At 57.3% G+C, this 21092-nt stretch overlaps 2 protein-coding genes across 5 annotated transcripts in view; both read right to left on the bottom strand.

Moving 5' to 3' along the window:
* Positions 1–1790: 1790 nt before the first annotated feature.
* PEF1 (penta-EF-hand domain containing 1) lies at positions 1791–5235 on the bottom strand. Of its 2 annotated transcripts, XM_074555523.1 has the most exons (5): positions 5114–5235; positions 4394–4559; positions 3669–3824; positions 3073–3216; positions 1791–2579 (listed from the first exon to the last, which is right to left on the bottom strand). In XM_074555523.1, the coding sequence occupies exons 1-5, from the start codon at positions 5129–5131 to the stop codon at positions 2350–2352; spliced, it is 714 nt and encodes a 237-aa protein (XP_074411624.1). In that variant the 5' UTR covers positions 5132–5235; the 3' UTR covers positions 1791–2349. The 2 variants fall into 2 exon arrangements, with proteins under 2 accessions (XP_074411624.1, XP_074411625.1); XM_074555524.1 differs by lacking the exon at positions 4394–4559 and having other exon boundaries at positions 5114–5204.
* A 793-nt stretch (positions 5236–6028) lies between these two features.
* COL16A1 (collagen type XVI alpha 1 chain) overlaps positions 6029–21092 on the bottom strand; it is a 29664-nt gene continuing 14600 nt past the window's right edge. For 2 of the 3 annotated variants that reach the window (XM_074555520.1, XM_074555521.1), the window contains exons 27-71: positions 20994–21029; positions 20849–20902; positions 20598–20714; positions 20486–20521; positions 20293–20400; positions 20080–20214; positions 19952–20005; positions 19462–19503; positions 19337–19372; positions 19137–19190; positions 18992–19069; positions 18854–18898; positions 17825–17851; positions 17680–17745; positions 17544–17597; positions 17417–17470; positions 17288–17341; positions 17155–17199; positions 16971–17069; positions 16316–16351; positions 16098–16163; positions 14537–14581; positions 14209–14253; positions 12817–12870; positions 12661–12714; positions 11761–11814; positions 11590–11634; positions 11447–11500; positions 11324–11359; positions 10591–10653; positions 10378–10449; positions 9946–9999; positions 9809–9853; positions 9581–9625; positions 9450–9503; positions 9286–9339; positions 9127–9177; positions 8667–8756; positions 8538–8573; positions 8390–8434; positions 8118–8306; positions 7605–7671; positions 7316–7492; positions 6477–6554; positions 6029–6392 (exon numbers count right to left, since the gene is read on the bottom strand). In XM_074555520.1, coding sequence (XP_074411621.1) covers positions 6190–6392; positions 6477–6554; positions 7316–7492; positions 7605–7671; positions 8118–8306; positions 8390–8434; positions 8538–8573; positions 8667–8756; positions 9127–9177; positions 9286–9339; positions 9450–9503; positions 9581–9625; positions 9809–9853; positions 9946–9999; positions 10378–10449; positions 10591–10653; positions 11324–11359; positions 11447–11500; positions 11590–11634; positions 11761–11814; positions 12661–12714; positions 12817–12870; positions 14209–14253; positions 14537–14581; positions 16098–16163; positions 16316–16351; positions 16971–17069; positions 17155–17199; positions 17288–17341; positions 17417–17470; positions 17544–17597; positions 17680–17745; positions 17825–17851; positions 18854–18898; positions 18992–19069; positions 19137–19190; positions 19337–19372; positions 19462–19503; positions 19952–20005; positions 20080–20214; positions 20293–20400; positions 20486–20521; positions 20598–20714; positions 20849–20902; positions 20994–21029 — 3006 coding nt within the window. In that variant the 3' untranslated portion in view covers positions 6029–6189. The remainder of the gene's footprint in view (positions 6393–6476; positions 6555–7315; positions 7493–7604; positions 7672–8117; positions 8307–8389; positions 8435–8537; positions 8574–8666; positions 8757–9126; positions 9178–9285; positions 9340–9449; positions 9504–9580; positions 9626–9808; positions 9854–9945; positions 10000–10377; positions 10450–10590; positions 10654–11323; positions 11360–11446; positions 11501–11589; positions 11635–11760; positions 11815–12660; positions 12715–12816; positions 12871–14208; positions 14254–14536; positions 14582–16097; positions 16164–16315; positions 16352–16970; positions 17070–17154; positions 17200–17287; positions 17342–17416; positions 17471–17543; positions 17598–17679; positions 17746–17824; positions 17852–18853; positions 18899–18991; positions 19070–19136; positions 19191–19336; positions 19373–19461; positions 19504–19951; positions 20006–20079; positions 20215–20292; positions 20401–20485; positions 20522–20597; positions 20715–20848; positions 20903–20993; positions 21030–21092) is intronic. The other variant, XM_074555522.1, reaches the window with a different exon arrangement.

Below are 21092 nucleotides of genomic sequence, written 5' to 3' on the forward strand. Positions count from 1 at the left end.
CTCTGTCACCCCCGGGTCCCCACGCAGGGGACACTCACAGGGTGGAGGGCGGTGCCACCTGGTGGTGGTTTCCTGTAACTGCAGGATGGGTGCGAATATATATTTTAAAAATATGTAAAACCATTTCTATTATGTATAGAGAGATATAGATGTGTATAGGTATGTCTGTGTATATATATATATATATATATATATATATATATATATATATATATATATATAAATATATAAATAAAAATATAAATATATATATACACAAAGGTGGCTGTTTGTGTTCACCCCCCCATATATATATCAATATAAATCTCTCAATGTATATATATATATATGTGTGTGTGTGTGTATACGTGTATATTTTTATATATATATATGTGCAAAAATATATATTTTTATATATATTTTTTGCACACATATATATAAAAATATCCTGTATATATTTCTATATGTGTATATATGTGCATGTAACCACACCCATTTATAATACATAATACATAATATATAATATATAATATATAATATATAATATATAATATATAATATATAATATAAATAATATATTAGAAAAATATAATATATAAAATATAAAATATATAAGATATAAAAGATGATATACATTATATATAATTTGTATTATATACTATTTAATATAATTTATATATACATATATAAATTATAAAAATTATATATAAATAATATCATCGAAAAATATACAAAATAAAATATAAAATGTATAAGAAATAAAAGATAATATGCATAATATATAATTTATATTATATATTATATAAAGCGTGTGTGTCTATGTATTTGCATATATACATGTATGTATATAAACTCATGCATTTATATATATTTACATATCTATATAATAACATAAAAATAACATTTACATATCTATATATATAACATACAAAAAATTTTATATATCTATGTGTATCTATATAAATGTACATGTATGTATATATATAAATGCCTCTATATGTATTTATATACAAAATCATGCATGTATACACACCTATAAATATATATGTACACCAGTGTGTATATATATATAAATATATGTGTATACCAGTGTGTGTATATATATATTTACACACCTATACACCTGTAAATATATATAAATATATATCATGCAGGTATGTATTTTTAAATATATTTATATGTATTTTATATATTTTTACATATATGTATTTTATATATTTGGCATATAAAATATATTAAAAATACATATATGCACATATAAAATGTATTAAAAATCTATAAAATATATATTTCTATTTTTTTTAATATACATATAAATATATTTATATGTATTTACAACCCCTCTGCCTCAAGCCCAAGCAGGGCTGAGCTCTGACTCAACAGAAATATTGGAAATGCTCAGGGGAAAACATCCTCGGAATGCTTGGGGATGGTTGGGAACAGCCAGTCCTGCCCGGGGCTGGAAAACACCGAGGTCACACAGAAAACACCGAGCCTGGCTCCTCCTGCTCATCTCAGACCTTTGAACCTTTTATTCCTGAAGAATTCCTCCAAATCTCTCAGAGATTCCTCAGGGTGAATTCCAGGCTCATCACTCGGGAAAAAAACTCCGGCATTGATGGGATTTTTCTGTGCCTCAGGAGCCTCCCCCAAATTCTTTATTTTCCATATTTGGACATGAAATTCCTCAAAGAATTGATTTTAGGGAATGGTGTCCAGCCCTGGGACGTGTCCCCTGGTGCCACCACAGGGGACAGGAGGCACCTGACGTCCCCTGGAGCCCCCCCTGGACACAGAGACCACGGAGCAGCTGGAGCAGAACACGTTTTATTCCAAAGCTGGAAAACCTGAGCTCTGAACTTTGTCTGGATTTGGCTTCAGGATTGGCAACAGCGAGGGGACAATCCCATGGGGCTGCAGCAGCACATCCCAATCCAGCAGCCCCAGAAAAACAGGGATGAGACCCCCAGGAAAGCATTCCCAGGGTGGGATGAGCTCCCAGGGCACTAAGGGAGGGAAGGAAGGAGCTTTATCCTCATTTTTCCCTTTTCCTGCTTCTTCCAAACCCAAGGTTCAGCTTTTCCTCCCCAAAACGGGGATGTTCTGCTGCAGGCACCTCGGGATGAAGCTGGAATTTGGGGCTGGCACGGGATCTAAGCTGCTTTGGCTGTCCCAGTTTGGCGTGGGTTTCACAAAATGGACATGAGGAATATAAGCCAGGAAAACCCCAGCAGGATTTGGGGTGGATCAAGCTGGAAATTTGGCCCCGGGGGGAACTCTCAGATGGGCTCAGCATCATCCAACAGGGAAGATGAGGATGGCTGAAGGTTCTGGAGAGCTCCAGAATTCCCAGCGTTTGGAGTGGGGATGTCAGAGCATCCGTGTCACCACCATGGTGAGGAAATCCTCGTAGCTGAGGCGGACATTCCCCACCATGGCCGTGTCCTTCTCCCTGAAGGCGTCGGTGAGGCTCTGCAGCTGCATGCAGATGTGGATGAACCGGTCCAGTTGGATACTGGGATTGGGGGAACGCTGGGCGTAGCGGGCCAGCAGCAGCTGGCTGAACTGGGGGCTCAGGTTGTAACCCATCTGGGAGAAAGCTGGGAGCAAGAAAAATCTCAGACTGAACCTTCCCAAATGGAAAGGGAGTGGCTGTGTCGTCCTCCCCCATCCTCCTCCTCCCTCCTCCGCCCCACACACCCCATCTCCCACTCCCACCACCCTTCCCACTCAGGGTGTGCACGGGCAGGGCTCTCCAGAGGAATCAAACCACAAATTCCAGGCATTTTTCCCTTTTACACACGCCCAAGACCTCCTCCCCAAAAAACAGGCTCCAGCCACTCATCGCTGAGGGGGAATTCTGAGCTTCCTGAAGGAACTCTGTGCCCCACCCCTGCTGCAGATCATCACCTCCTGTCCCCTGAGAACCTCCTGGTTTATCCCACGGATAATTCCCAAGGAGCTCAGAGCCCTCCAGCCCGGCCGCAGAGACCACTCCAGCAGGAATTCCAGTTTCCAGCTGGGAACAGAGCCTGGAAATGGTTATGGGGAGGGTCAGGAGGGGCCAGGCTGGTGGCTGTGGCCCTCACCCACCTTGCTGGAGCTCGCTGAAGCTGATGGAGCCGGACTGGTCCCGGTCATACTGCTGGAAGAGGCTCCTCCACTGCTGGATGAAGCGCAGCAGGGCGGAGAAGCCGTAGACGTCGATGCGCCCCGACCGCGTCTTGTCGAACATGTCTGGGCAGGGAGGAGCAGCAACAGGGCAGGGAGGAGGAGTGGAAAAGCTGCAGAAACCTCCAGGGAGCTTAGGATTCATGTAGTGGCTCCCTGGAATCCTGCTCTGATCCCAAAAATCCCCCTCGCCAGGACTGCGATCCACTGGGACCGTTCAACCCTCAAGGCTGGTAAGAAACAGCACCAAAAGCTGAGGCTGGGGCAAGCTTTGGGTGAATCTCTGCATTTTTTGGGCTTTCCTCACTTTCCTCCCTGTTTTTCTGGATCTGGGGCTTGTGCAGAGCTGGGATTTCCTTTCCCAAGCAGGATTCTGGGCCCTTCACCCGTGTCCTGAACCACTGGGAGCTGCTTGGTTTGCCCAGCTCCAGCTGGGAGCTATACCCAGGGAAAAGGGGAATTCACCCCAAATCCAACCAAACCAGATGAGAAGGAGGGGAAGGAGACCCCACACTCACTGATCATGAGCTGACAGGTCTCATCGTTGAACGAGGACCAGTTGTTGTTGACCAGAGCCTGCTTCAGCTCCTTGACAGAGATGAACCCGCTGTGATCCGTATCCACCGTCTGGAACCAGGAAAACGCCTCGGGATCCACCCCTGGGGGGGCATTCCCTGCTCGGGGAGAGGCCATCGGAGCTGTCACCTTCCCCTCGGACAGGCCACGGGCTGGGCTGGCCCCGGGGGTGGCTCCCAGGGCCGGGCAGAGCTTCTCCTCCCACGGGATTTACAGCCCGGTAAATCCCGGGAGAACGGGGCTGGGATGGGCACGGAGCGGCTGGAGCCGGGAGTGGGCTGGGAACCGGAGCCTGGGGTGGAGAGGGAGCCACGGTGCTGCCCCAAAAATCTGGCAGAACCGGGAGATTGGTGTGGGGTGAAAGTTTTAGGGCTTCCTGGCACTTCCTCTTCCTCCCTTTTCTCTTTTTCCTCCTCCTCTTTCTCCTTTCCCTCCTCCTCTTCCTTCTCCTCCCTCTCCTCCTCCTCCTCCTCCAGGATTTCAAAATAATAAACCGGGACATCCAATTTCATCCTCCTGGTGCCTTCTGCTGAGTTGGGGACCCCCTCAACCCCCATCGGGGGTCACCGAGGTGGGGACTCCCCATCCCCTCGACCCCGCACAGGGCTGCGGACCCCATCTCTCCCCACCTTGTCCCGGTAACGCCGCAGGGAGACCCCGGACTCACCTCCCGGGGCCGGCCCGCCGTAGGGTCCGGGCTGGGGGCTGCCGTAGGGGCCGCCGTAGGGACCCCCGGGCGGGGGATGCCCGTAGGGTCCCGGGGGTGGCCCCCCGCCGTAGGGACCCCCGGGGTACGGCCCGACCGGGGGGGGCTGTCCTGCGCCGGGGTAGCCCTGGGGAGGGGACAGAGCCGGTGTGAGGCGGGCACCGGGCACCGGGCACCGGGATGGGCACGGGGACGAAGCTGGTGTCGCTCACCCTGGAGACCAGCGCGCCTCCCGTGGTCCCGACCCCCGGATCAGCCCCCGGTCCGACCCCCGCCCCGGTCACAGTCCGGATCCCGTTCCCAGTCACAGTCCAGATCCGGATCCCGTTCCCAGTCACAGTCCGGATCCCGGTCATGGTCCCGCTCCTCGTCATGGTCCCGATCCCGGTCACATCCCGCTCCCGGTCACAGTCCCGATCCCGGTCACAGTCCCGATCCCGGTCCCTGGTCCCCAGCGCCGCTCCGGGTTCCGGTCCCGCTCCCTGGTCCCACTCTCCGCTGCCTCTCCGGTGCCGCTCCCCGGTCTCCATTCCCCGCCCTCCAGTCCCGGTCGGACTCCCTGCCGCCCCCCCACTCCTCCGGTCCTGGTCCCGTTCCCGGTCCCGGTCCCGGTCCCCGCCGCCGCTCCCGTTCCCGCTCCTGATCCCGGTCCTGATTCTCATCCCGGTCCCGGTCCCGCACCTGCCCCGGGTACGCCATAGCGAGTCTTTCGCCCCGGCCACGCCCAGATGACGTCACCGAAACGACCTGCACCCATTGGCTACTCTGGGGAGTGACCACGCCCCTGGGCGGGGCGGAGGCAGAGCGGTGACGCGCGGGAAGCGCGCGCCCGAGGGAGGCCTTAAAGCGGCAACGGCGCCTGGGCGGGGGTGGGGCCCACCGGGAGCGGCGATAGTGCCGGGATCAGCCTGGGAATGGGACTGGAATTGCCCGGGAGATTAACCGGGATCTGCCCGGGAATGGGGCTGGCGACCCCACAAAATGAGGGCTGGGATTCCCCTGGCAGCAGGACCAAGATCCCTCTAGGAGCAGGGCTGGGATGGCGGTCTGGGATTCCCAGGAATTCCAGGCATGATGCAAAAGCAGGGCTGGGGTCAGCCTGAGAGTAGGGCTGGAATCCCCACAAAACCACAGGAATTAGTCTGGGACTCCTCCAGAGGCAAAGCTGGGATCCCACCCCATCCCAGATCTCCTGGAACCAGGGCTGGGATGTGCTGGGATGAGAGCGGGATCTCCCCAGGAACGGCGCTGGGACACCCTCAAATCAGGGCTGGGATTGCCTTGAGACATCCCAGGATCCCCTGGCATCAGGACTGGCACTGCCCCATCCACCCCAGGGAGCTCAGCGTCACCGTGTCCCCAACCAGAGTGGGCTCAGAACCGGCTGGAGCAGCATCCCTTGGTGACAGGGCTGGGGACAGGCAGGGGACAAGGCACAGAGCCACCCTGTGTCCACTCACAGGTGTATTTTTGGGGCAGGATCCACCTGCTCCCACCATTGCCATGGAGCTGTACAAGACCCAAGCCCCCCGCCATGGGGACAGGACTGGGGACAGGCTCAGACAGGGCAGGGGACAAGGCACAGAGCCACCCACATCCACTCACAGGTGTATTTTTGGGGCAGGATCCACCTGCCCCCACCATTGCCTGTACAAGCCCCCCTGAGCCCCCCAGCACGGGCACGGCCCCGGCACAGCGGGGTAAAACACGAACAATATTAACAGCAAATCCGGGGGGGCTCGGGGCGCACGGGGGGCTCAGCCAAAGGGCCCCTTGACGTTCTTGGGCTGGAAGAGCGGCTGCTCCACGGGCAGAGCCCCCAGGCAGTCGGCAGGGTTGCAGTGCCCCGTTTTGCCCGGCTGCCCCGTGGCACCGGGAGGGCCGGGGATGCCAGGGATGCCCTGCTGCCCCACGGGGCCCGGGGGACCCATCTTGCCGTAGCCTGGTGGCCCTTGGGGACCTGGAAGAGATGGAGTGAAGAAAAAGTGGGGTGGCAGCAAAGCCCAGGGTGGGGCTGGGGGTCGGGAGGAGGAAGGGGGCTCACCTGGGGGTCCCGGGGGGCCACTGTCCCCCATCAGCCCCACGCCTTTCTCGCCTTTCTCTCCTTTGGCACCCGGCTCACCTGGGGGAGAGGTGGAGGGAGAGGAGGGGTGAGAAGCTGGCACAGCCACAGCGTCCCAGTGCCAGGGACACTGGGAATGAACTGGGGACAGCCCAGGGACACTGGGAATGAGCTGGGAACACTGGGAATGAACTGGGAACACTGGGAATGAACTGGGGACACTGGGAACAGCCCAGGGACACTGGGAATGAACTGGGAACACTGGGAATGAACTGGGAACAGCCCAGGGGCACTGGGAATGAACTGGGGACACTGGGGATGAACTGGGAACGCTGGGAATGAACTGGGAACACTGGGAATGAACTGGGGATACTGCAAATGTCCTGGGGATACTGGGAACAGCCCAGGGACACTGGGATAGAACTGGGAACACTGGGAACAGTCCAGGGACACTGGGAATGAACTGGGGACACTGCGAATGTCTCGAGGATACTGGGAACAGCCCAGGGACACGGGGAATGAACTGGGGGCACTGGAATTGAACTGGGGATACTGGGAACAGCCCAGAGACACTGGGAATGAACTGGGGACAGTGGGAACAGCCCAGGGACATTGAGAACATCTTGGGGACACCAGGAACACCGCAGGGACACTGGGAATGCCCCAGGGACATCAAGAACATCCTGGGGACACCAGGAACACCCCAGTGACATTGAGAACATGATGGGGACACTGGGAACACACCAGGGACACCGAGAACATGATGGGGACACCGGGAACACCGCAGTGACGCCAGTGACGGCCCGGGGAGCAGCACGTACCCCGCATGCCCGGCACGCCCTGCCGCCCCTCCCGGCCGATCTGCCCCGGCATGCCCGGGGAGCCGGGGGGTCCCGGCCGGCCGGGCAGCCCGTCCTTGCCGGGGGGACCGGGCCTGCCCGGGGACGCCACCATCTCCACCGGGAAGTGCAGCCGGGAGGTGTAATAGGCCATCCGCTCTGCGGGGACACAAATGGGGACAAAAACGGGGACAAAACCCGAGCTCAGCTGGCGGGGACACGACGGGGACAGGGTGGGGACACAGGGAGGGTCACCACCCCCTCCCGTTACCGTCAAACATCTTGTTGAGCTCCTGGCGGATGAAGCGCTTGACCTCGTCGTAATTGACCACATCTCCCTGTGGGGACAGAGGGCACAAGGGAGGGGACACAAGGGGACACATGAGGGGATATGCAAGGGGACATGAAGGGACACAAGGGGACATGCGAGGGGACAGGGGACACAGGAGGGGACACGTGAGGAGACACACGGGGACATGCCAGGGGACACAGGAGGGGGCACATGAGGGGATACAAGGGGACACATGAGGGGACATGAAGGGACACGAGGGGACACAGGAGGGGACACGCAAGGGGACACACAAGGGGACACATGAGGGGACACAAGGGGACATGTGAGGGGATGCAGGAGGGGACACGTGAGGGGACACGCAAGGGGACATGAGGGGACATGAGGGGACACACAAGGGGACATGTGAGGGGACACAGAAGAGGACAAACGAGGGGACACAGCCACCACAGGGACATCGTCCTGCCCCCCGACACGGCCACCCCCCGTCCTTACCATCATGCCCGGGGGTCCCGGCAGGCCGGGGCTGCCCGCGGGGCCCGGCGAGCCCGGGGGTCCCCTCTCCCCCGCGGGGCCCCGCGGCCCCACCAGCCCCATGGAGCCACTTTTGCCCGGCCCCCCCGGCATCCCGGCTCTGCCCTTCTCGCCGGGGTAGCCGCGCTCGCCGGGGGCTCCAGCGTCACCCTGTGGATGGGAAAGGTCAGTCCTGGTGTGCCAGGACAGCACAGCGGCCGTGGTGGTGGCACTGCCAGCTGGCACAGCCTCACCTTCTGTCCAGCTGGCCCTGCAATGCCCGGTTTGCCTGGTGGTCCCTAAAAAACAGAAGCAGTGTGGCAAGAATGTCACCCCAGCAATGCCAGGGGGTGACAAAATCTGTGTCCAGCAGGGCAGAAAGTTCCAGAGAGCGCTGCTCACCTCCTTCCCAACGGGTCCGTCCGCTCCCTGCTCTCCCTGTGGGGATAAAGAGGGGCAGCGTGAGGTGGTGACACCACAGGGCCACCCCAAGGTCCCCACGCTCAGGGTGCAGGGTCCTGCTGTGCTCACCGGTGGTCCTGGGTGTCCTGGGGGTCCCGGCTGTCCTGGCATTCCTGGCAGACCCTGCTCGCCCACGGAGCCGCGCTCGCCCTTCAGCCCCTATGGAGAGGAGGGACTGGGAGCACCGGGAGCATCGGGATCCCAAAACCTCAGATCCCCACCTAAAATCCCCATCCCAAAAGCCCTCCCCAAAACTCCTGTGGGGAGGAGGGACTGGGAGCACCAGGAGCATCGGGATCAGGCGATCCCAAAACCCCAAATCCCCACCCCAAATTCCCACCCCAGAGCCCCTGCAGGGAGGAGGGATCGGGAGCCCCAAGAGCATTGGGATTAGGGGAACCCAAACCCCCAAATTCCTACCCCAAATCCCCTGCAGGGAGGAGGGACTGGGAGCACTGGGACCATTGGGATCAGGGGATCCCAAACCCCCAAATCCCCACCCCAAATCCCCACTCCTGGCACTACTCACCACCCCAGCCAGACCAGCGGGCCCCGGCTGTCCTGGGGTGCCAGGGGGACCCTGGGGACAGAGACAGGGGGGTCAGTTGGGGGTCACGGGTGGTGTCCCCACTCCCTGCCCCAAAGGGATCCCCTCTGGGACCCCCCCATTGTGGGGGCACCAACTTACGATGAGCCCTGGGGGTCCCTGCCGGCCTTGGGGTCCCATGGGTCCGGGGTCACCCTGAGGAAGGCAAGGTGAGGAGGAGGAGGATGAGGAAGGCAGGGTGGTGACAAGAGGGTGACAAGGGGGTGACAAGAGGGTGACAAGGGGGTGACAAGGGGGTTGCTCACCTCAGCTCCTGGCCGGCCCGTGCTGCCCGGGGGGCCAGGTTTGCCACAGTCACCCTAAAAGGAGAAGGGACACTGAGGGGCGTCCTGGCCATGCCTTGGGGATGTCACCAGGCAGTGTCACCGCGGCTCACCTTCGGTCCTGGCAGCCCTGGGTGTCCTGTCTTGCCCTTGAAGCCCTGGAGGGGGAAAAGAGCTGGGTAGGGGTGCCAAGGTGATGCCAGGTGACCCTGACCATGCAGTGCTGGTCCAGGGCCACCACCCTCAGCTCGGTGTCACCAGGAGCACGTGAGGGGACAGTCCTGGCTCAGGAGAGCCCGGCTTGGCTGCCAGGGAGAGGTGACAAGGAGGGTGTCACTCACCGGAGGACCCATCATCCCTGGTGGCCCGGGGGGACCGGGGTCACCCTGGGGACAGACAGACAGACAGACAGACAGACAGAGTTGGGGATGTCCTGGGGGGTGCAGGGTGGCTGCCCCCCACCCAAACCCAGCCTCACCCTCAGCCCTGGCTTGCCATCCTTGCCATCCAGTCCTTCCAAGCCAGCAGGGCCCTGTGGGGACAAGGTGACAGTGACAGAGGGAGGGTGGCATTGGGGAGGTCTGGGGGACTTGCTCAGGGCACCCCAGGCCATGGGAACAGATCTGTGGGGATGGGAAGAGATCCCTGGGGATGGGAATAGATCCTTGGGAATGGGAACGGATCCCTGGGGATGGGGACAGGTCCCTGGGGATGGGAACAGATCCTTGGGAATGGGAACAGGTCCCAGGAATAGGAACAGGTGCCTGGGGATGGGAATGGGTCCCTGGAGATGGGAACAGGTCCTTGGGAATGGGAACAAATCCCTGGGGATGGGAACTGATCCCTGGGGTTGGGAACAGCCAGTGTTGCTCCCAGGAGCACCCAAGGGTGACACATGGGGGGGTCTTACCTGGATTCCAGGGGGTCCAGGGGGTCCGGGGGGCCCCGGCATCCCTGTGGGGCCCCGCATGCCCTCGCTACCCTGCAAGAGCCACAGGAGGTGACAGGCAGGTCACAGGCAGGGCCACCAGACCCGGCCACAGCCCAGGGACAGGCGGGGACAGCATGGAGCCACTGCCCGCTGGCACAGGTGGCACTCACCTTCTCTGAGGGTGGCACTCACCTTCTCTGCCACGGGCCCTGGTGGCCCGGCTGGACCAGCCTTTCCTGGGAAACCTGGAGGGCCCTAAAGGGGAGAGGGGTGCTGAGTGAAGGCGGATCCCAGCCCATCAATCCCGCTCTTTCCCGGCTTGATTTAATGGGATTGACCCGGGGCTGCTCCCTGCTCCTCACCCCACTCGTGTGCCCCTTGTGGAACCCCCTGTCCCCATCCCTGGTGCTGTGGGGACATGGGGACACACAGCCAGGGATGGACGCACAGCCAGGGATGGACACACAGCCCATCTGCCGGGGTGCTGGAATTCCCAGTGGGATGTACTCAGAATTCCCAGCAGGATTTACTCAGAATTCCTGGTGAGTTGTACTCAGAATTCCCAGTGGGATTTACTCAGAATTCCTGGTGGGATTTGTTCAGAATTCCTGGTGGGATTTACTCAGAATTCCCAGTGGGTTTTACACAGAATTCCTAATGGGATTTACTCAGAATTCCCAGTGGGATTTATTCAGATTTCCCAGTGGGATGTACTCAGAATTCCTGGTGGCGTTTACTCACTATTCCTGGTGGGATCGACTCAGAATTCCCAATGGGATTTACTCAGAATTCCCAGTGGGATTTTCTCAGAATTCCCAGTGGTATTTACTCAGAATTCCCAATGGGTTTTACTCAGAATTCCCAGTGGGATTTGCTCAGAATTCCCCATGGGATTTACTCCGAATTCCCAGCAGGATTTACTCACCGGTGGTCCCGGGAAGCCAGGCTGGCCCTGGAAACCCTGAGGAGAGACAGGAGCTGAGCTGGACCCCACACTCCATGGTGGGGGGTTGGCCCTGGGGGTCCTGTCCCCTTTGGGGACACTCACCTGGTCCCCCTTCTCTCCGGCGCTTCCCGGCAGCCCACGCTCACCCCTGGGACCCTGCGGAGAGATGGGATGGGGTGGTGGGAGCACCCCAAAACCCCCCAGCCACCCCATCCCTCCCCACAGCCCCCAAGGTGGGCACCTACCGCTGGCCCCATGGGGCCGGGCAGCCCGTCCACGCCGGGGGGACCCTGGCAAGGATGGAACAGGATCAGTGGAGGTGGATGGGAGGTGCCAGCCCTGGTGCCCATGGAAAGGGGGCACCTGGGGGAGCCCCCAGCCCCACTGCCCATGGAGAGGGGCCCTGAGGGACTCACCAGCTCCCCTTTTTCACCGGGGGGACCCACGTAGCCTCGCTCGCCTTTGATGCCCTGGGAAAGGATGGACAAGGTGGGGATGTGGGGCATGGGTGGGATATGGGGCACAGGTGGGATTTGGGGTACAGGTGGGATTTGGGGCACAGGTGGGATTTATGGTATGGATAGGATATGGGGCACAGGTGGGATTTGGGGCACAGGTGGGATTTGGGGTATGGATGAGATTTGGGGCATGGGTGGGATTTGGGGTACAGGTGGGATTTGGGGCATGAGTGGGACATGGGGCACATGTGGGATATGGGGCACAGGTGGGATATGGGGTACGGATGGGATATAGGGCATGGGTGGGATTTGGGGTACAGGTGGGATATGGGGCATGGGTGGGACATGGGGCATGGATAGGACATGGCACAGGAATGGGATTTGGAGCAGGTATGGGATTTGGGGCAGGGATGGAATTTGGGGGATAGGTGGGATTTTGGGTATGGATGGGATATGGGGCATTGGATGGAATTTGGGGCGTTGGCTGAAATGTGGGGCATGAATGAGATTTGGGGCACAGGGATGGGATTTGGGGTGCAAGTGGGATATGAAGTACAGGTGGGATATGGGGTAAAAGTTGGATATGGGACACAGATAGTATTTGGGGTACAGATGGAATTTGGGGCATGGATGGGACATGGAGCATGGATAGGACATGGCACAGGAATGGGATTTGGAGCAGATATGGGATTTGGAGCAGGTATGGGATTTGGGGCAGGGATGGGATTTGGGGTATGGATGGGACATGGAACATGGATAGGACATGGCACAGGAATGGGATTTGGGGCAGGAATGGGATTTGGGGCAGGTTTGGGGCACGGGTGCTGGCAGGGGCTGCCTGGTCCCCCCCATACTCACAGGAAGGCCGGGTGGCCCTGTGGCCCCGGGGTATCCCGGTTGTCCTGGAGGTCCCTGTGTGTGACGACAATGACATTGAACCACCTGCAGACCCCAGCCAGGTGCCACCCCCTCAGGCCACCAGTGTCCCCTGTCCCCTGGTCCCACAGCACTCACCGGCTCCCCCTTGGCTCCGGCCAGCCCTGCAGGGCCACGCTCCCCTTGCAGACCCTTGGTGGGGAGAAGAGAGGAGATGCAGGGTGGTGCCCGGGGCTGTGCCCGCCTGGCAGAAGGAGCTGGGCACAGCCCGTGGGCTCTGTGCCCTCTGCCAGCCTGCTGGCACCTGCCTGGGCTCCCTCCACCCCTGCAGGCACCGGGGCAGTGCCCAGGTGTGGTGGGGATGCTCAAACCCTGGTGACACCGAAATGCCAGCCCTGGGGAGGCTCATGGGGTGCCCAGGTCTGGGTGCAGCCCTCAGCTCCAGCCTGGTGCCCCCCGTCCTCCCAGGGTGACACGGGGACCTCCAGGGTGGGTTAGTGGGGTGACGTGGCACCGAGGTGACACAGAAGGACAGGACACGCTGGCACACCGCAGAGCACGGCCCACAGAGAGCCCCAGGGAGGCCCTGGGGTGACGGTGACATTAGTGGACGAGGGGACACGAGCAGGAGTGCGGGATCCTCCGGGAGCCGCCGGCACAGCCCCACCACCGGCTCCTGTGGGGAGCGAGCAGGGGCAGCAGGAGGGTGGAGATGGAGGTGGAGGTGGAGGTGAGGATGGAGATGGAGGTGGAGATGGTGGTGGAGGTGAAGAGGAAGATGGAGGCGGAGGTGAGGATGGAGATGGAGATGAAAATGGAGGTGGAGATGATTGAGATGAGGATGAAGATGGAGATGAAGATGGAGATGGAGGTGGAGGTGAGGATGAGGATGGAGATGGTGGTGGAGGTGAGGATGAAAATGGAGATGAAGATGAAGATGGAGGTTCTGGTGAGGATGAGGATGGAGATGAAGCTGGAGGTGGAGGTGGGGGTGAGGATGAAGATGGAGGTGTTGGTGGAGGTGAGGATGGAGATGGAGATGGAGATGGAGATGGAGATGGAGATGGAGATGGAGATGGAGATGGAGATGGAGATGGAGGTGAGGATGAAGATGCAGATGATGATGGAGGCTGAGTGACCACACAGGAGTGACCAGAGAAGGAGGATGAGCCCAGGCCACACACGGGATCCTCCTGGTGTCCCTGGTGGCCATCAGAGGAGCTGTGACGGTCACCTGGCCCAGGTGGCACCTCCCTGGACCCGTGCCAGCTCCCGTGGTGCTGAGGGGACCCAGCAGGTGCCGAGTGCCACCACCAGGTCCCTGAACTGAGGAAGATCATCCCCAAATCATCAAACTGGGTCCGCCGGGACCCCCTGCTTTGGGATGGAGGAGCAAGAATGGCGTGATGGAGATGGAATGGAAGGGCAGCTGTGCTGGGCTGTCCCCAGCAGGGACAGGGACAGGGGACACAGCCAAACCAAGCGGCAGCGACACAGGGGGCACAGAGCGGAGCCGTGCTGCGTTCTTACGGGCAGTCCGGGGGCACCCGGCGTTCCAGGGAAGCCTGGAGGGCCCTGAGGGGAGAAACAGGGAGGTCACAGCTTGGAAAAGGCGCTGGGGAGCCTGGCCTGAGCTCTGGGGGTGCCACAGAGCTCCTGCTCCACCTCCGGGCCGGCAGCAGCGTCACCTCCATGTCCAGCCTCCTTGGGGACGTCCGTGGGGACATCCGTGCCGTGCCATGTCACACCTCACCATGCCATGGCCCTCTGCCTCAGGGCAGGGTGCCAGGCCCCTTTGCCAACCTGCTTTGAGGGGCTGTGAGCCCCCAGACCCCCCAGCCCGGGCAGGGGTACTCACGATGGGTCCTGGTGGTCCTGGGGGTCCTCGCAGTCCTGGGGAGCCCTGGAAGGGGATGGAGGTGCCAGTGTTAGCTTTCAGGAACACATAATCATGAGAATTATGCTTTTATTGAAGAGCTCTGGGTGTCAGTGGTACAAACCCAAATCTGACCCTGACATTTTATATTCTATCGTTATATAGCTTTCATGTTAATTATTAAACTTATGTTGTTCTGTTGTATGCATAGATTTCATCCAAGCATGGGCTCCTCGTGGTGCCCCTCAAACTTCTAACATAGTTTCTCATGATTCTTCTTATGATTAAAAAATAATTATATTTAATTGCTAAACAATCATCACATCTAACAGTTATATCATTTATCATATACTGCTTATATGTATATGATAAATGATATAATTTATCATTTATCATATACATATAAGCAGTATATGTATATGATATCATTGTTAGATGTAGGTGCAATTTCACACGAGCTGGCAAACACAAAGCCTAACATTTTCAGAGTCTATTTTTAACATTTTTCCAGGGCCCCACTAAGTCTAGCTTCTTTCTAATTCCCCAAATTTTATGATTTTAAAATACCAGGTGTGACCACCGAGGTGGGGACAGCACCATGGGACATGGCACAGCACCCAGGAAGGGCAGGGTTGGATGGGTTGGATGGGTTGGGTGGGTTGGATGGGTTGGGTGGGTTGGATGGGTTGGGTTGGTTGGATGGGTGGGTTGGATGGGTTGGGTTGGTTGGATGGGTGGGTTGGGTGGGTTGGATGGGTTGGGTGGGTTGGGTGGGTTGGGTGGGTGGGTTGGGTTGGATGGGTGGGTTGGGTTGGATGGGTTGGATGAGTTGGACGGGTTGGATGGATTGGATGGGTTGGATGGGTTGGATGGATGGGTTGGATGGGTTGGATGGGTGGGTTGGATGGGTTGGATGGGTTGGATGGATTGAATGGCTTGGGTGGGTTGAATGGGTTGGATGGGTTGGGTTGGGTGGGTTGGATGGGTTGGGTGGGTTGGGTGGGTTGGGTGGGTGGGTTGGGTTGGATGGGTGGGTTGGGTTGGATGGGTTGGATGAGTTGGATGGGTTGGGTGGGTTGGATGGGTTGGGTGGGTTGGATGGGTGGGTTGGATTGGATGGGTTGGATGAGTTGGATGGGTTGGGTGGGTTGGATGTGTTGGATGAGTTGGGTGGGTGGGTTGGATGTGTTGGATGGGTTGGGTGGGTTGGGTGGGTTGGATGTGTTGGGTGGGTTGGATGGATTGGATGGGTTGGGTGGCTTGGGTGGGTTGGATGGGTTGGATGGGTTGGATGCGTTGGGTGGGTTGGATGCGTTGGGTGGGCTGGATGGGTTGGATGGGTTGGATGGATGGGTTGGATGGGTTGGATGGGTTGGATGCGTTGGGTGGGTTGGATGGGTTGGATTCGTTGGGTGGGTTGGATGCGTTGGATGGGTTGGATGGGTGGGTTGGATGGGTTGGATGTGTTGGGTGGGTTGGATGGATTGGGTGGCTTGGGTGTGTTGGATGGGTTGGATGCGTTGTGTGGGTTGGGGTCACCCACCTGCTCTCCTGGCATCCCCGGCGCTCCCGGCAGCCCGGGGTGCCCCGCGCAGTCAGGGCTGTCACCCTACAGGGGATGGGGACACATCAGGACACCGAGGTGGGACTGCCACCCACGCTGAGCCATGCCAAGCCTCCCCAAAGGCCCCACAGTGCTGGGTGGCCAGCAGGGGCCAGCCCTGGGGTGGCACCAGGACAGGGTGTCACTCTGTCACTCACCCGAGCCTCCTCCGCTCGCGGGAGCTGCGCGAGGCACTGCAAAAGAACGCTGGAGTCACCCAGTGTGACAAAGGACCAGCCTGTCCCTCCCTGGGATCCCCTCTGGAGCTGTGTCTGCATTCCCAGACGGGTCAGTGTCCCCAGAGGGTGGCACTTCCCTCAAATCCAATTCCCCGGTGTCGCAGATGTTTTATGAAAAATCTTTTTGCCAGGATTTTTTTTCCTGAGAAGCTGGGAGGCCTCAGGAACAAAATGCAAACTATGGTTATCTGCTGCTGTGGAATGCAACAGGTGCATCTGGGATTGGGCTCATGTGATTGTTTCTAATTAATGGCCAATCACAGCCCGGCTGTCTCGGACTGTCTGGTCAGTCACAAGATTTTATTAACATTCTTTTCTATTCTTAGTCAGTCTTCTGATGAAATCCTTTCTTCTATCCTTTCAGTATAGTTTTAATATAATATATATCATAAAATAATAAATGAGCCTTCTGAAACACGGAGTCAGATCCTCGTTTCTTCCCTCGTCCCCATCTCCCTTCTCCCCCTCCATCCCAACTTCCACCAAATCCAATTTCTTACTTGGGACCATCTCTCCAACCCCACCCTGCATGGCAAGGGGTGTCAGACACCCAAATCCCCACCCAGAAACTCACCCTGGCACAGTCCTCAGTGCCAGGGGCACCTGGCATGCCCCCATCTCCCTTCTCCCCCTCCAGGGCTGCCTGCAGCTGGGCACAGTCCCCGCAGAGAGTCTGGAAAAGGGGGGGGAAAAGACGAGTCAGGGGTGCCCTGAGGGGTCCCCAGGGCAGGATGGTGACCCCATCCCCACCCTCTCACCTTCAGCACCTCCATGTTCCTCTCAGCCATGACGGCCAGGGGTCCCTGGAAGAGAGGGAGGGATGGAGGGATGGATAGATGGAGGGATTGTCCCTGCCATGGGGACATTGCCATGGGAGTTGTCACCACCTACCAAGTCTCCAGCTGGTCCAGGCAGTCCGGGCAGGCCGTTGTGTCCTGGCATTCCCTAAATCCCAGGGGAATGTTCAAACCCTGCCCTGAAAGCTCAGGATGGGCCCCACTCCCCTTTCCCATCGCTCACCTGGCGACCGGGGGCACCAGGCGGCCCGGGGGGACCAGGAGCTCCAGGGGGACCCTGAAAAACCCCAAAAAACAATCAGAGATGGGTGAGGGGTGAGGGATGAGGGGGTGGCAGGGGTGGCACTGACCTGTGGGCCAGGCTGGGGCTGCCAGGACATCCCAGTCCATAATCCTGGTGCTCCCTGGGGGTGAGAGAACCCCAGAGGGTGAAACGGGGCTGGGGGTGCCCGTGAGGGTGGCACAGTGCCAGGGGGTGACACTCACCGGCATCCCGTTGTAGCTGGGGTCCTGGCGGGGGCTGGAGGGGCAGGAGCACTCGCCAGGGTCTCCCTGTGGGCACAGGGGGTGAGGGCAGGGCGGGTTTGGGGTGGCACGGGGGGCACAGATCCACCCGGAGCCCCCCACTCACCTTCTCTCCCTGGGCACCCTTCTCGCCCTGCCAGAGGAAAACAGAGATGGGAGTTAGGGCAGACCCCTGTCACAGACATCTTTTATGGAAAATCCTTTCCTTAGGATTTTTCCTCCTGAGAAGCTGAAAGGCCTCAGGAACAAAATGCAAACATTGATTATCTGCTGCTGTGGAATGCAACAGGTGCATCTGGGATTGGTCTCATGTGGTTGTTTCTGATTAATGGCCAATCACAGTCCAGCTGTCTTGGACTCTCTGTCCTAGACACAAGCTTTTGTTATCATTCCATTCCTTTTCTATTCTTTGCCAGCCTTCTGATGAAATCCTGTCTTCTAATCTTTTAGGGTAATTTTAATATAATATATTATATATTTTAATATATATAATATAGTCTATATTATTCTATATATTAATACAATTTAATATATTCAATATAATATTAATATATTATATTTTAATTCTATTATTAAAATTCTAATTTAATGATTTAATATAATATTTAATATATTATTTAATAACTTATAAAGTATTATTTCTAATATATAATATGTTTAATATATTATATCAATTATACATCATATATATAAATTGTATATATATAATGGTATATATCTAATATATATTATACATATATTAATATATATTAATATATATTAATATATATTATATATTATATATTATATATTACATATAATGTAATATATATTGTATTATATATAATATATACTATATATTATATATAGTATATATTGTATATATAAATATATGCATATAATTTATATTATATTATATTATATTATATTATATTATATTATATTATATTATATTATATTACATTACATTACATTATATATTTAATATAATATATATAATAAAATAATAAATCAAGCCTTCTGAAACATGGAGTCAGATCCTCGTCTCTTCCCTCATCCTCAGACCCCTGTGAACCCCGTCACACCCCCCACCCACTGAGTGCCCCCCACACCCCTGGCACCCCCCTGGCACCCCCCTGGCACCCCCCTCACCTACCGGCTGCCCGCTGGAGCCGGGGAGCCCCCGCTGCCCCTCGGGGCCCTGCGAGGAAGAGGAGGGTGAGGGAATTGCCTGGCCGCACCAGGATCAAGGTGCCAGCAGGGTGGCACTGCCCACCCCCAGGGCAGGACATACCGGTGGCCCTGTGACGCTGCTCCCTGGTGGCCCTGGTGGCCCGGGGGGTCCTGTGGCACCTTTGGGGCCCGGAGAGCCCTGCAGAGGAAGGACAGCAGGAATGGGGAGCACGGGGCGCACCGAGGGCTGGGGGACGCTGCCTTACCTTGGCACCTCTCTCTGCTGCCATCCCCGGGGGTCCCTGCGGTCCTGGGGGGCCCTGGGGGCAGGACAGGGAGTTGGTTGCCCCCAAGGAGGGGACAATGCTGTCCCCAGAGCCACCACAGAGGGCTGGCAGGGGTGTGACCCCATCAGCCAGGGCTGGGTGCCCCAAAAGCCCACCCCAACACCCCAAACCCTACTCACGGGGGGTCCGGGGGGTCCGGGGCTCCCGGGGTCTCCCTGGGGAAAGCAGAGGGTGTGAAAGGCACCAGAGCCACCCGGCAGGGGACAGCAGGGGACAACACAGCAGGGGACAACCCAAAACCCACCTGTGGTCCTGGCTGGCCGATCCCCCGAGGTCCTGGCTCACCCTATGGACACAGAGGGGCAGGGAGGGGTCCCCAGGAACCCAGTGGGGACACTTAGGGGCACCCCAGGACCCCATTGGGGGCACAGAGGGGACACTGAGATGTCCCAAGGACCCCACACCCAGCCCCTGCATCCCACTGGGGACACAGAGGGGACATTGATGTGTTCCCAGGACCCCACTGAGGACACAGAGGGGGCACTGAGGTGTCCCCAGGACCCCATTGGGGACACAAAGGGGCACCCCAGGACCCCACTGGGGACACAGAGGGACAGGGAGGTGTCCCCAGGACCTCACACCCCACACCTTGCACCCCACTGGGGACACAGAGGGGGCACTGAGGTGTCCCAAAAACCCCACTGGGGACACAGAGGGGCACCCCAGGGCCCCACTGAGGACACAGAGGTGGCACTGACCTGTCCCCAACACCCCACCCCCTGCACCCCACTCACCTGCAGCCCCTTGGGCCCCGCAGGACCCCGCACCCCCGGCAGTCCCGGCTTGCCCTATAACACAGCAGGGTCACCCCGAGGGCACGGTGCCAGCGGCTCTGTCCCATGGGGAGGGAGGGGACACTCACAGCTCTGCCAGGCTGCCCGATGCCCGGCGGGCCCTGCTCCCCTTTGGGCCCCGGGATGCCCACGGCTTTTCCTGGGATGCCCTCGGTGTCCGGGAGGTGCCCAAGCATGGAGGGGTGAGGCTCACACGGCTCTCCCTGCAGGGAGGGGACAGGACAGGGATGGTGACACTGCAGGGATGGGGCACAGCTGCCCAAAATTGGGGCTGTCCTCACCTTGTCACCTTTAGGGCCGGCTGGTCCGCTGATGCCAGGCTCACCCGCCAGCCCTGGCACACCTGCCATGCCTGGCGTGCCTGGGTCACCCGGGCTGCCAGAGTCACCCTGGCAAAGAGAGGGGACAAAGGTGGCACACAGAGGTCACAGTGCCCTCTGTCACCGCTGAGCCACCCCGAGCCCCTCTGCTCACCTTCTGTCCCTTGTCACCAGCCTCGCCAGGTCTGCCCTGGGAAACGCAGCAAGAGGTCAGGATGGGGCATTACCCCCCAAAAACGGGCATGGGGGACATGGGGGGCACTCACCGCTCTTCCCGGGGGGCCAGCAGGACCCCTCTCACCCGGTGGCCCTGGCACTGCCACCACTGTCGCTGTCCCTTGCAGGGCTTGAGGGGTGGGAGGGCACTGCCCGCATTGGTCACCCTGCAAGGGGACATCCCGGCTGGGAGGTGGCTTTGGGGACAGGGACATGGCTCCCTGACCTCCTCAGCGCAGATCTCAGCAGGGATAGGGCAGGGACAGAGCAGGGACAGGAGTGTCCCCAATGCTGCACCCACCTTCTCTCCCTTGAGCCCCCTCACACCTGGGTCTCCCTTCTCTCCCGGCGCTCCCTGCACGGAGAATCCACAGCACAGGTGACACCACTGTCCCCAAAACTCATCTCTGAGCCCCCAGACCCCCCCAAAAAATGTCCCCACTCACCGGTCTGCCCGTGGGTCCCACATGGCCAATGTCCCCCTGAAACGGAGCAGGGCCAGGATCAAAATTAGGGTCGGGATTAGCCAAGTCTGGGATGTCCAG

This window comes from Zonotrichia albicollis, chromosome 20, assembly GCF_047830755.1.
Source record: "Zonotrichia albicollis isolate bZonAlb1 chromosome 20, bZonAlb1.hap1, whole genome shotgun sequence".
Classification (NCBI taxonomy): domain Eukaryota; kingdom Metazoa; phylum Chordata; class Aves; order Passeriformes; family Passerellidae; genus Zonotrichia; species Zonotrichia albicollis.

Excerpts from the sequence above, each read along its gene's own strand:
- PEF1 (XM_074555523.1), bottom strand. Across the intron at positions 3,825-4,393 it reads CGGCGGGCCGGCCCCGGGAG|GGAATGCCCCCCCAGGGGTG; the intron begins GTGAGTCCGGGG and ends CTCCCCGAGCAG. Across the intron at positions 2,580-3,072 it reads CTTCAGCGAGCTCCAGCAAG|CTTTCTCCCAGATGGGTTAC; the intron begins GTGGGTGAGGGC and ends TCTTGCTCCCAG.